General features: G+C 46.2%; 1 protein-coding gene across 1 annotated transcript in view; it reads left to right on the top strand.

Moving 5' to 3' along the window:
• Window positions 1–15,551, top strand: part of LOC134574475 (uncharacterized) — an 85,149-nt gene that overhangs the window by 57,837 nt on the left and 11,761 nt on the right. Inside the window, exon 16 of the mRNA XM_063433571.1 lies at window positions 6,281–6,441. Coding sequence (XP_063289641.1) covers window positions 6,281–6,441 — 161 coding nt within the window. The remainder of the gene's footprint in view (window positions 1–6,280; window positions 6,442–15,551) is intronic.

Raw genomic sequence — 15,551 nt, 5'->3', positions numbered from 1 at the left:
ATTGTCGGTTTTGCTCCACGAGGGGATAATCCACTTAATCGTCCATTTTAGTGGGAGTATCCCTCTCGTGCAGCAATGCCTGTTGGGATAATTGCAATGCCTGATGGGAGAAATCCCCTGTAATAACTGTAAGGAAACCCCTTGCACGGGGAACTGCATAAATACGGAAGTCTGTGAATAAAGCGAGTTAGTTGACTCCCAAACTGTGTTTCGTCCGGTTATTGGGAGGATGGGGAATATTGCCGTGCTTTCTGTCTTGACTGTGGATTTCCTGAGGATACCAACGGATATCGTGGACTAATATACTGCGTTCCGTTACAATTGGTGGCAAGCGACGGGATCCGAACCTTACAGCCGAAAAACAGAGTTCGTGTAACTGGAACTACCGAACGAGGAAAGCGAAGGCAATTCGTATGGAGATTGACTATACCCTACTGAAGCGACAGACGTTAAAGGAACTACTGGAAGCCAGAGGGAAAGTAGCCAGCAGCAAAAACAAGGCGACAATCATTGCCGAGCTGATGGAGGGAGACCAAGCCCGCAGCGCTACCCCCCCGGTAGTTATGGAGGAAACACTCTATGAAAGAGAGATGAGGACCAGGCTAGCGTTTTTGCCGCAACCGGTATCAGATGCCATGTTAAACATGGTAATGGCAAATGTGCAGGAATACGTTATGGCACACAGCCCGCAACACACCCTGGCTCGAACCGAGTCAAACCCAGGGTCACTCTACAACCCAGTAAAGCCCAAGATCCCGTACCAGGCCTTCAGGGCTTTTTGCGAGGAAAAGGACGAGATAGATGGGTACTTGCAGGACTTTGAAAGACTGTGTGATCTGCATGAGCTAGAACGGTCCGTATGGGTGCAACTGCTAGCAAGCAAACTAGCAGGTCGGGCAGCCGAAGCGTACCGTGCTGTACCCAGTGAGGACAGCAAAGATTATGCCAAAGTAAAGCGTGCAATCTTGGAGAGGTATGCCATTACCCCGGAGGCATACCGGCGCAAGTTCCGACACTTACGCAAACCAGAGCGAGATTCGCACGCAGAATGGGCACACAAATTAGATCAAGCCTCCCAAGGGTGGATCCAGGCCAGCAACGCCACCACCATGGAGGAGTTGCGCCAGCTGATGTTGCTGGAACAATTTTTTAATGGACTATCCCCGGAGACGCAAGAATGGGTATGGGATAGGAAACCCCTTACCCTAACGGAAGCGGCTAGATTGGCCGATCAACATTTCGATGCCCGGAGACCCCAGGGACCCGTAGCCAAAAGCTACTCCCGACCCCCAGGACTACCTAGCGCTACAACACCCCTAGCACCCACCGCTGCCCCGTTCCGTCCCTCACAAGGACAGATACCGCCACCGTCCAGATACAACGGGCGGGCAAACATCCAATGCCATTCCTGCAAACAATGGGGGCATATGGCCCGAGAGTGCAACCAGAATCGCAGCCGGCCCACCTGGAATCAGGGCCGTCCAAACCCCGCACCCAGGGCGGCTGCTCACCATTACCAGAGGGACCCCGCCACTCAGGATGTATGGAGTGTGCAGGCGGAGGAACCTCTGGGCATATTGCACGAGGTCATGTCGGTCCGAGCCACTGATAACCGGCAACATCACCGACAACTAGTAACTCTTGAGGGAACCGAAGTGCAGGGTCTGCGAGATTCGGGAGCTACCTTAACCCTGGTAGCCCCCCATTTGGTTTCGGAGGGCACGCATACCGGCGGATCGGTGGCCGTTCGGGTAGCCGGGGGAGCTGTATACCGGCTACCCACGGCGAAAGTACATTTGAACTGGGGTGCGGGAGAGGGGACAGTAGAAGTGGGACTAATGCAGAACTTACCAGCAGATGTTGTGTTAGGGAATGATTTGGGTCAGATGACTTCTGCCTTTGTTCCTCAGGCACCCTACCAGGAAGCCCATCCGGTAACCACACGGCAACAGGCACGCACCACGGCTACACCGATACACTCTGAGGCTCAGGTAAGAGACCACGACCCTCACCCGACTTACATATCCTGGGATACCCCGACTACCTTTATCACCGAAGTACAGACCGATCCCACTCTACAAGTCTATAGGGACCGGGCACAAGCTGTCCAGGCCGGGCTAGAGGGGGAGCATTTCACGTGGGAAAAAGAGTTACTGTACCGTGTCACGGCCAAAGACGTGGGGGGGTCCGTCACCTTAACGAACAAACAACTAGTGGTACCCCGGAAGTATAGGCAGGAGCTGCTCAGAATTGCTCATGATATCCCCTTATCAGGGCACCTAGGGATGACCCGTACCCGGTACCGCCTAACGCACGCGTTTTTCTGGCCCGGAATTTCACAGGATGTGCGACAATATTGCACGTCCTGCGACGTCTGCCAGAGAGTAGGAAAACGAGGGGATCGCCACAAGGCCAAGTTATGTCCCCTTCCCATTATCGCCGAACCCTTCAGCAGGGTCGCAGTCGATATAATAGGGCCCCTGCCAAAACCCAGTCCTTCTGGGAAGACATATATTTTAACTGTGGTGGACTACGCCACCCGATATCCCGAAGCGGTAGCCCTCTCTAACATTCACGCTGAAACCGTGGCGGAAGCTCTAATAAAAGTATTTTCCCGAGTAGGGTTCCCCCAGGAGATAATATCTGACCGGGGCACCCAATTTACTGCTGAGGTTACCCAACAGATGTGGAAAGTGTGTGGCATTAAGCCCATAGTCAATTCAGCCTACCACCCCCAGTCCAATGGACTATGTGAACGCTTCAATGGGACGCTGAAGCAGATGCTTCGGACGTTCGGGGAAACCCACAAAGACTGGGAGAGGTTTCTACCTCACCTGCTCTTTGCGTATAGAGAGGTTCCCCAAGAATCGACCGGGTTCTCCCCATTCGAACTACTGTTCGGGAGGAGAGTACGGGGACCTTTAAACTTAATTAGGGAGCACTGGGAGGGGGAGAGTATCGCTAGCGAAACCCCTATAGTATCGTACGTACTGGAGTTCCGAGACCGACTGGAGGCGCTAACCCAGGCCGTACACACCAACCTCCAGGCGGCCCAACAACGTCAGCGGCGATGGTACGATAGGGGAGCCAGAGACCGCAGCTTTCAAGTGGGGCAGAAGGTTTTAATTTTAAAACCTGTCCGCGCCGATAAGCTGCAGGCCATCTGGCAAGGCCCATACCAGGTAGTGGAGCAGCGATGCGACACTACCTATGTGATTGGCCCCTGCTCCGGGGTAGGGAAGAGACGCATGCTTCACGTCAACCTGCTCAAACCCTACCACGAACGGATAGAGGATGTGACGGCAATCTGTGCCTCAGCCATGGAAGATCAGGAGAACTTACCATTACCTGATCTGCTAGAACAGGAAGAGCCGGTAGAGCCCTCCCGGGGGGTTCAACTGGGGGAGCGGCTAAGCCCTCGTGAGCGTGCCCAGATACAGGCGCTGATCGTAGCTAAAGGGGCTACGTTCTCTAATGTACCTGGGTACACTCCGCTGGCCACCCACCGAGTTGAAACCCCGGGACAGCTACCTATGCGGCAGGCCCCATATAGGGTCCCGGAATCAGTCCGGACTCATATGAAGGCCGAGCTGGATGAGATGCTGCAGTTAGGGGTTATCGAGCCCTCCGATAGCCCCTGGGCATCGCCGGTAGTCCTGGTACCTAAAAAGGACGGCACGACCCGATTCTGCGTTGACTACCGGAGGCTGAATGACAAGACCGTGTCTGACGCCTACCCGATGCCCCGTATAGACGAACTGCTAGATAAAATGGCACGGGGCCAGTATCTCACTACAATTGACTTATGTAAGGGATACTGGCAGATTCCTTTAGCCGATGATGCCATCCCCAAGTCGGCGTTTGTCACCCGGTTTGGCCTGTACCAGTTCAAGGTCATGCCCTTCGGGATGAAAAATGCTCCGGCTACTTTTCAGCGGATGGTAGATCGACTACTGGACGGCTTCCAGGACTATGCCTGTGCCTACCTGGACGACATAGCCATCTTCAGCCAGACTTGGGAAGATCACCTCCAACATATAGGGGCGATCCTAGATCGTATTGGGGGAGCGGGGTTAACGCTGAAACCGAGTAAGTGCCACATAGGGATGGCCGAGGTGCAGTACCTAGGACACCGAGTAGGGTGTGGGCAGCAGAGACCCGAGCCAGCCAAAATTGAGGCCGTGGCCAAGTGGCCAACCCCCAGGACCAAAACCCAGGTGCTAGCGTTTCTAGGGACTGCAGGGTATTATAGGAAATTTGTACCCGACTACAGTACCCTGGCCAAACCCCTGACGGACCTGACCAAAAAGAACCTTCCCCGACTGGTTGTCTGGGCCCCAGAGTGTGAGCAGGCATTCCAACAGCTCAAGACCGCACTAACTAATGCTCCTGTGTTAATGGCTCCTGATCCAACTAAAAGATTTCTTGTCCACACAGACGCTTCAATGTTTGGATTGGGGGCAGTGCTGAGCCAAGTGGGAGCTGATGGCGGAGAACATCCCGTAGCCTACTTAAGCCGCAAGTTATTACCCCGCGAAGTAAGCTACGCCGCCATTGAGAAAGAATGCCTGGCCGTGGTGTGGGCCCTTAAAAAGTTACAGCCGTATTTGTATGGACAACCTTTTTCCTTACTCACAGATCATAACCCGTTGGTATGGCTAAACCGTGTATCTGGAGACAATGCCAGGCTGCTGCGCTGGAGTTTGGCGCTGCAGCCCTTTGACTTTACCATCCACTACCGACCAGGAAAACAAAACGGTAACGCCGACGGGTTATCCAGGCAAACAGAATTAGAAAAATGATCTGTGAGTACTCCCCCGGACATCCCCAAGCCGATCCGTTGGGATCAGACTGTGTATGCCGGCTTGGTTCTGGGGGAGCATTGTGGCAAACCCAGCCACTTCTGACTTATATGTATCGTATGTTGTCCATAGGCTGAATGTATACTGCAAGTCGTTACCTGTGATAATGCTATGTACAGCCGTTCGCCGTATGAATATGGGCTCCCCAGGTAGACCACACCTTCACCAGTCGTGTGGCACCAAGTAACCGATTGCACTCCGGTTGCAATCGGTATTTAAAGGCTCTCCTTGGTGGCCGCCGATCGGCTACCGACCATGCGGCGGTCGGCCATCTTGGATCCTTTGTCTCTGCAGCGGTGTTCGGTCGTCGAGAGCCTGGAACCGAAAACGGCTACTCAATGATTCGAACACCGCTGGACTTCCAGAGCGGTGTGGAGTACCGCGTTTAGTACATTATGTGCCCCATACATATTCGGTACTTTCAGACCGAACTCCCTGTTTGGATGTATTTTGTGCGGCGTTCGGTTAGTTTAGCTGGGATCGGAGCGGTATTCTCACTAAATGTGCCCACCGACCCCAGCTATCTACCGAACGGTCATTCATCTAAAAGCGAGCTGTAATGGATAAACTACAGATTTCTGTATAAATTGTCGGTTTTGCTCCACGAGGGGATAATCCACTTAATCGTCCATTTTAGTGGGAGTATCCCTCTCGTGCAGCAATGCCTGTTGGGATAATTGCAATGCCTGATGGGAGAAATCCCCTGTAATAACTGTAAGGAAACCCCTTGCACGGGGAACTGCATAAATACGGAAGTCTGTGAATAAAGCGAGTTAGTTGACTCCCAAACTGTGTTTCGTCCGGTTATTGGGAGGATGGGGAATATTGCCGTGCTTTCTGTCTTGACTGTGGATTTCCTGAGGATACCAACGGATATCGTGGACTAATATACTGCGTTCCGTTACATACACCACATTGGATCATCAGACGTTTCTTGGCGCCAGATTTGATTTCAAAGGGACACCCTTCAGTGGGTTTTATGCATCTTTTTTTATGTATGTTATTGGCATTGTAAGATACCTGAAGAAGTCTGTGCCATACAGACCGACTGCGTAGGGCTATTCATACTACAGCTCCATTTTATTCTTTTGTATGTGAGTTTAATCTATTAATGTATGCTATTTTTAATGGTGTGCTCCACATGCTGCTCTTTCTTTCTATCCATTTTTACTACCCTGTGGATTTTGGGAGGTGGAAAAAAAAGGAAGACTCTGGTGGCTACCATGTGTGGGAGATAAGCTTAGTATTGCTTACACGTGTGAGAGTAATTTTATCCATTGCTATCACGGTTGATACAGTATTTCAGGGTGTATATCTTTTGTCTTTTTTTCTGTAGATTTACCTTACTGTTAAAAAAAATAATTGTGACTAATTTTGTTTTTTATAGATTGCCTAATATTTTAATTTGTTTTATGTAGGATGGCTATTCAATACTCTTTTCTGATCCAAAGAACTATTGCATGAACAGACTGATGGCCTGTATGTATGAATGTTGGAGTGCCAATCCAACAAAAAGACCTTCTCTTGGCTCTATAAAGGAAACCATTAAGCAGTTGCAGAGATGTTATGAAGAATACGGGTAATTGTTATTATGTAGAAACATGTTTTTGTGCATGAGGTGTTTTGATATTCCCATACAGATGCAGTTTGGTTTTGGTGTTAAATCATACAGCATATTTTTTTCAGAACTATCAGGTATTTAAATGGACACTGTTGTGGTTTAAATTCAGCAGACAGCAATGTTTTCTCTCAGGTATGAAGACAAGGAATGGACACAGCAGAAATACAAGCTTGGAGGGCAGTACTCCATCACACAAGTGTATGACAAAATACTGCTCCTAATTTTAATGGGGAAAAACAGATCTTATAACAGCATTCTCCACACATCCAAAAGGGGTTGTCTTTACATAATACAGTCATCTCCTGTCAATTGCATATTCAAAGAACTTAAATCACATTTGGCATTAGCTGGTCAAAAGGTGTTACTTGATTACACAAACACTTCCCAATAGTCACAAAGACAAAGTGTTAACAGGATATGCAGTGCAGGGGGGGAAACAAGAAGATTTATACAAATCAGGATCAAAGGCCAGCTGTTATAATAGAGCATCCTGACATTACTTAATCAATTGTGTAGTGTGACACAGGATAAGGGGAAAGGTGCTCATTATTCCATATCATTCCAATCTTTTATTCTGAAAGAATAACATATCAGTAAATTAATTAAATGTCTATTATAGCACTCAGGGAAGAAAAAAAACTTCAGAACCGTTATTTCTGAAGAAAATCTCCGGGGAGCCATGGCTATAATAAGACCGTCCCTCCCTCCTGGACGAATTAAGGTTTATTAAACAATTAGTTACATTTTAGGGCTTGGTATAAATTCTTTGCAGATCCAATAAAATGATTGTCTGTTTCCCATGATGAAGAAGATAAGGCCTGCTTAGAGTGAAATATATTAACATATTTTACTATCACTGTTCTTTGGGATCAAATAATCTTAATCAGGGCATAACCAAGTCCCATGGAAAGAAGAATAATTAGGGTGCACCGAGCACTATTGTTCATTCTGGATCAGTCTGCGGTTGATCATTCTTTGCTTGGAATATCCAGAGTGCTTGATGGGACATCTTTCTAATCAGCTTTCACGAATCCACATCTGGTTCTCCTTGGTCAGAACGGCTCTTCTGGTGATGGCAACAACGGTTGTTGAAGGACTGTATGGTGGATCAAAGGTTCCGTATTTGAAGAGGGATTTTACCAAGACTTGGTCTCCAGGCCTGAAAGGATGTGTGGTTGTACCTGAAGGATGAGGAAGAGATAGAGACAAATCACCATAGATGCCATTCAATTCGTCTACAAGGTTCAATACATATAACACAACATTTAGGTCTCCGCTCACCATCGAAGCACCTTTAAACTTACACCATGAAGTTGGAAAAGGTCTCCCCATTAAAATTTCAAATGGTGAATAACCCGTAGTTGAACTAGGGGTCATTCTGATTTCAGCTAAAACTGCTGGCAAATTGTCTGGCCAATTGCGTGTGCTACCCAAGCCTCCATTTGTCAATTTCTCCTTGATCATTTTATTCATCCTTTCTACTTGCCCTGATGACTGAGGGTGATGGGGTAAATGAAATTCACAATCTATACTCAACATTTTACAAACCTGCTGTGTAACTGCTGAAGCGAAAGGAGTTCCTTTATCACTATTAATCCTAACTGGGCAGTCAAAATGTGTCTACAATGACAAGTAAATACTTTAGTCCACTTTTGCCATTTTCATATGCGTGAAGTCAATTTGTAAATGTAACATTGGGCCTTCCACTGGAGAAAGGTGGTCATGTTTACTAAACTGTGGTTTGGTAGTATTAACTCTTGCACATGTTAAGCACCTGGATAAAATATTGCTAACTGTCTGATCTAACCTGTTAATTACAAATCGTTCTTTTAACATAGCCAATACCCCTCTTCGTCCGACATGTCCATAGCCATGGAACTGTCGGACGAGTAACACAGAAGAAGCTTGAGGGATCTGCTAAGGATCTAGGTAACAGTATGGCCCTCAATAATCCATCAATTAATGCAAAATGAGAAACAGTTCGGCCATCAGCTGCAACAAAACCTCTAGCCTGCCAAATGACACCAAAATCATGAACCACTCCAAAGGCATATCTCGAATCAGTATAAATAGTCACATCTTGATCTTGAAAAGCAATACAGGCTTGTGTAAGAGCAATCAACTCCGCCTGGGAACTAGTACACCATAACTCGTATAACCCTCATCCACCACTAAAACACTAACAACAGCTTATTCCCTACACCAACAGCCACAGACTTTCTAGTCACTTTCTCATTTTTCATACCAACATCAACACTTATTGCAGTGCATCTCACCATTGCAGAAGGACTCACAACCATCTGTCCAACATGCCTGTTCCTTCTACCAATTGCCATTAAAATTTCATCTGTATCAATATTCCAAAAAAACTTTAAAAAAAAAAAAAAAAATTTTTAATCTAAACTGTGATATAATGGTACAACAGAAGGCACATAAGCAGGTGATGCTGCAGAAGCCTGAACATACTTTGTAGCCTGATCAGGAACAACCCATAACTGAGCACACTTTAACCATCCTGTAGCTGCATTATGCATATACTTCTTATCCCATTTTGGATCTCCACCTGGACCCCACTTTTTAAAACCTTTAATACACATACCTTTCAGCATTTGCAAATGAAAATCACTAAAAGAACCCTCTCTTGGCCATGGATTACAAATCATTGTATCACAATTCTCTGACCATACAACTAAATTTGTACAAAATGGCTCAGCATAGTAATCTCCAATAGTTTCTTGAACAAACTGGCATGGAGTTTGGCCTAATCGAGGACCCTGAGACTTGACTTGAGGAGTACGTGACGCAGCACTATTAGGGACATCTTTAGATGATTTAAATTTTACAGAATTTTGTTGTGAATTTTTACCATTACTGGAGCCCATTTCCAACTTCACACAGATAACACTTTACAATATGTAACACTTTATATATGAACAATGCACACTTTTTAAACAATACAACTATACATGCAGCGCTGCAATAAACAAAATAAAATTTATTCTACTGTGTCCAAACCGTGCATCCAATATAGTGACTAACTCTGGTCACTCAGTGGGACTGCTATACCCACTATATACAACTTACCGGTAAGATGGGACTCTAACCCATAAAATATCAATTTTTTTTCTCTTATACAACTTTACATGGGACTTTAACCCAAACTTAATACCAACAACTTTACATGGGACTCTAACCCAAACTTAATAACAACTTATTATGGGACTCTAACCCATAACATAAAGTATGCTGTAAAAATACAATATTACGTAAAATATTATAATGCACAGCTACTTGGGGACTCAAACCCTTTTAACTTCTGAGAGTACAACAAAAACAAAAAAACATTACTTTTCTGCAACCACAAAAAAATTGTTCAGAGAATCCAAACAGGGTAAAGAACACAAAGATAAAACAGAAAATGTCCTTACCCGATCTGGACTCCCCTCACTTCTGGCACCATATTGTTGTGGTTTAAATTCAGCAGACAGCAATGTTTTCTCTCAGGTATGAAGACAAGGAATGGACACAGCAGAAATACAAGCTTGGAGGGCAGTACTCCATCACACAAGTGTATGACAAAATACTGCTCCTAATTTTAATGGGGAAAAACAGATCTTATAACAGCATTCTCCACACATCCAAAAGGGGTTGTCTTTACATAATACAGTCATCTCCTGTCAATTGCATATTCAAAGAACTTAAATCACATTTGGCATTAGCTGGTCAAAAGGTGTTACTTGATTACACAAACACTTCCCAATAGTCACAAAGACAAAGTGTTAACAGGATATGCAGTGCAGGGGGGGAAACAAGAAGATTTATACAAATCAGGATCAAAGGCCAGCTGTTATAATAGAGCATCCTGACATTACTTAATCAATTGTGTAGTGTGACACAGGATAAGGGGAAAGGTGCTCATTATTCCATATCAGACACTATAGTCACCTGAACAACTTTAGCTTAATGAAGCAGTTTTGGTGTATAGAACATGCCCCTGCAGCCTCACTGCTCAATCCTCTGCCATTTAGGAGTTAAATCCCTTTGTTTATGAACCCTAGTCATACCTCCTGTAAAGAGAGGCCCTATTTAGGCTTTCTGTATTGCAAGTTCTGTTTAATTAAGATTTTCTTATCCCCTGCTATTTTAATAGCTTGCTAGACCCTCCTGTATGTGATTAAAGTTCAATTTAGAGATTGAGATACAATTATTTAAGGTAAATTACATCTGTTTGAAAGTGAAACCAGTTTTTTTTTTCATGCACACTCTGTCAACATAGCCAGGGGAGGTGTGGCTAGGGCTGCATAAACAGAAACAAAGTGATTTAACTCCTAAATGACAGTGAATTGAGCAGTGAAATTGCAGGGGAATGATCTATACACTAAAACTGCTTTATTTAGCTAAAGTAATTTAGGTGACTATAGTATTCCTTTAACTATAAAGTCAACCTGGAAAGCTTTTCATGAGATTTATGAATGAACAGTTAAAAATGAAAGTTTTTTTTTTTTTTACAGACGGACAATAATCCTACAGGATGCTAATTATTATTCCAAAATAAAAGGAAACACAATTACAAAATAATTAAGAAAAAAATATTTTCTAGTGCCCTAAACCATCACTACAAACATGCAAGATTGTTATTGATTATTTTTACAAGCATTTTAACATTTGACATACACCATTAGTATTTAACTAACTAATAACTGTGTTACATTATTCTTTACAAATATGGAATAGAGATATTTGGCAACAAGCCACTAACAGACAAAATAATATTGACAGATACAAGACAGCAATGCTCAAACTAACTTACAGGAAGCTATCATTAGTATTACCCTTTCGGTTGTATGGAAAGCACATACAAATGTATTGAAACATATTATTACAGGTGTGATTATTATTATTACTGCCCAATCAAACTAACAACTGGTGCATGACTCAAAGTGAAACTTCACCCAAAAGAGTGTAGTCATGTTGCCTCCTCCCCCTGGTCCAACACCTCCCTTGCAGCAGAGTGCTCTGTTTTCCATGCCTGTGATTGCACTGCGGACCGGTGCAGCCACAATACATTCAGCAACATTACTTGCTGTTCACATGGAACTTTAACTTGGACAGGTATGATGCAGCAACCCGGAACAAACCTGCGTCTAGTGCTTCTCATTTACACAGTCCTCCAGGAGAATGTGAATTGGAGGGGAGGTAGGGAAATTAAAGAGCCATTGATGTGCACCAAGAGCCAGATTCATTTACTTTGACCGGTCATTAGCTAGCAGCAGCATGGGATACTGAGTTGGATTGGAGAGTGGCTGTGACCTGGACAAACTTCACTCACTGATTGTTTGGGCTGGGTACATCCAATCCAGGCACTGTTTGGACATTTTGCCCTGTCTGGGGATATTTAATTTGTCACCATTATTGTAGAGGAAACTTATGTTTTGGGGTTATTTCTGAAAGGGGTCCTGATTTCTGGAAGTTAATAAAGTCATTCTCAAGTTGATCAACACAGTGGCACCAGGGAGAGTACCTATTGTCAATGTTGATGACCCCTTGTTGTGAGTGTCCCTAAAAAAATGTGTCCATTTTCACAATGAAGTGTTGTTAACCCATTCACCAAGTCTTGACTGGCATTTGGGGAAAGGATATAATCAGAATCGGTGATTCCATTGATGGCGAACTTTGGTGGAGTTACTCAGTCAAGGTACAGGATACCTTCAGGAATGCTTCGAGATGCACTTTAGTAAAATGAAAAAGGAAATGGAGACAAGTACAGAAAATCTAAAAGTAGAGATACAGAACATGGGCACAAACAAACAGAGGAAAAATCCAAAGACTGGAGAATTAAGTAGAAGACCAAAAATATATAAATTTGGCTATGGAGTAAAAAATTAGGAATATGGAAAGTAAAATACAAGATTTGGAGGACAGATCTAGAAGATATAATATCAGAATAAGATGAATCCCAGAATCGATTTTGAACAACCAATTGAATCGTTACATGGAAGAATTTCTTAGAGCATTGAACATTTCCAGCAAAAACACACATGAGTTGTTTGAGAGAATGCATAGATGAATAAGAGACCACCCCAGGGGCGTACCTAGAGCATTTGGCTCCCGGGGCTGATCCTGTGCTTGGCACCTCCTCGTCCCCCCCCCCCAAAAAAAATCCTGTAACAAATGTTAAATGTTTTCTTTTTTTTTACAATCTGTAAACTTTGCAAAACCGCTTTCAGACACTCCTACAAAACCCTTGTCCTGCCCTGCCCCCTCCTACAAAACCCCTGTCCTGCCCCTTCTACAAATCCTGTACTCAGGGCCGGCCTTAGGCATTTAGACGCCCTGTGCGAAAAATCTTCACAGCGCCCCCCCCCCCGTCATCCATGTATGCTGTAATGTTTGTGTTGTCTGTGTATGTGATAGTAGGTGTGATGACTGTGTGTGATATGTATGCTATGTGTGATATTTGTAATGGGTGTATTAACAGTGTGTGATATGCGTGTATTGGTTGTATGTGACACACACAGAGTCAGACGGCCATACACACACACACACAGGCAGACAGTCATACACACACACACACACACACACACAGACACACAAAGGCAGACAGTCTCACACACACACACACAGACACACACAGGCAGACAGTCAGTCATACACACAGACACAGACAGTAATACACACAGACACACACAGAGGCAGTCAGTCATACAGACAGTAATACACACAGACACACACAGAGGCAGACAGTAATACACACAGACACACACACAGTCATACACACAGACACACACAGAGGCAGACAGTCATACACACACGCAGACAGTCATACACACAGACACACACAGGCAGACATAGGCGTGCGCAGCCTATTGCATTAGGGTGTGCACCCTAAAGCACAAACACACGCCGCGTGTATATGTATGTGTGTATATATATATATATATATTTATTTATACACACACACACACTGCTGTGTGTGTGTGTGTATGCGTGTGCGTGTAAGGGCGCTATGTGTGTGGGTGCTGTATGTGGGTGTGGGTGCTGTGTGTGTGCTGTATGTGTGCTGTGTGTGTGGGGGTGCTATATGTGTGTGCTGTATGTGTGTAGGTGCTGTATGTGTGTGTGTGCGCTGTGTGAGGGTGCTGTATGTGTGAAGGTGCTGTGTGTGTGGGTGCTGTATGTGTGTGTTTGCGCTGTGTGAGGGTGCTGTATGTGTGTGGGTGCTGTATGTATGTGGGTGCTGTATGTGTGTGGGTGCTGTATGTGTGTGTGGGTGCTGTATGTGTGTAGGTCCTGTGTGTGTGTGTGTGTGTGCTGTGTATGTGTGTGCTGTATGTGTGAAGGTGCTGTATGTATGTGTGAAGGTGCTGTATGTGTGTGTGTGCTGTGTGAGGGTGCTGTATGTGTGTAGGTGCTGTGTGTGTGGGTGTGGGTGCTGTATGTGTGTGGGTGATTGTGGGGGGTGGAGGTGGGGGTACATGACTCAATATCCCCCCTCCCTTATTACCTTATGTAGGGAGGGGGGATTCTTGTTCCTGCTGCCTTCCCTGGTGGTCCAGTGGAGGTGAGGTGAGGTGCCGTTTAGTTAATATCCCCCCTCCCTTGTTACCTTATGTAGGGAGGGGGGACCATGCTACCGCCATCCCTGGTGGTCCAGTGGAGAGTGAACTCTACCCTGCGGGGCTAGAGTTCACTCTCGCGAGATTTGAGCGTTGCTGCGGCAACGCTCAAATCTCGCGAGAGGAACCCGGCGGAGCTGCTGGCAAGAGCTCCGCCGGTCCTCTCCTGCCTCCCTCCCTGCCTGTGGGTCGGTGGGGAGGAAGGCTGAGAGCAGAGCCGGCGCTCGGATAGCGCCGGCTCTGCATGAGCCGACAGCGGAGATCCTGAGATCTCCCCTGCCGGTCTCAATACATAGGCGTGCTGCGGGGATTAGGGTGTGCCCAGGCACACCCCGTGCGCACGCCTATGCAGGCAGACAGTCATACACACAGACACACACAGGCAGACAGTCATACACAGACACACAGAGGCAGACAGTCATACACACACACAGACACACAGAGGCAGACAGTCATACACACACACACACACACAGTAATACACACACAGAGGCAGACAGTCATACACACACACACAGACACACAGAGGCAGACAGTCATACACACACACACAGAGGCAGACAGTCATACACACACACACACACACAGTAATACACACAGGCAGAGAGTCACACTCACCTGACAATCACAGTTACCTGTGGAGGCAGTGCAGCTCCTGGTGACTGGTGGGGAAGCTGGGACTCCTTCCTGCTTCCCCTGCAGCCGTTTTCCGGCGCTTTTAGCTCCGCCCCCGCCGCACGGTAAGCTCCGCCCCCGCTGCAAATTTTAAAAAAAAATATATTTTTTTTTTTTTTAAACCCGGCCGGCTGTGCGGCCGCACGGCGCCCCCTGCTACATGGCGCCCTGTGCGGCCGCACAGCTCGCACACCCCTAAGGCCGGCCCTGCCTGTACTGCCCCATCTACAAAACCCCCGCAACCCCCTTCCACAAATCCCCTGCTTATCCCCCCTTATAAAGACTCCGGTCCGAATACAAAACCCCTACCCCCTTCTATAAAATCCCTGCAACCCTACACACACATTTACAGGCAGACAGTCACACACTCAGTTACAGACAGACAATCACACACTCAGTTACAGGCATACAGTCACACAGAGTTACAGGCAGACAGTCATACACACACAGTCACACATGCAGTCACAGACAGTCATGCACACAGTTACAGGCAGACAGTCACATATACATTGACACACACACACACGACAGCAGCAGCAGACAGTCACATATACATTGACACACACGACAGCAGCAGACAGTCACATGCACACAGTCACAGACAGTCACACTGTCAGGGTACCTGAGGCCTCTACCTCTAAGGGAGGTAGAGACTTGGTGGTTTATCCGTCCAGGCGAGCTGTTTCCTCCGTTCCTCGCGGTTCATCCAGTCACTTAAACACCGGCCGCGAGGAATCCACGTCCTTTTCTAGCAGGACGCTCAATACGTGACGTCAT

Source organism: Pelobates fuscus, chromosome 10, assembly GCF_036172605.1.
Source record: "Pelobates fuscus isolate aPelFus1 chromosome 10, aPelFus1.pri, whole genome shotgun sequence".
NCBI lineage: Eukaryota > Metazoa > Chordata > Amphibia > Anura > Pelobatidae > Pelobates > Pelobates fuscus.
Note: the sequence above shows the minus strand (reverse complement) of the source record. Positions and strands in the feature narration are given on the sequence as shown.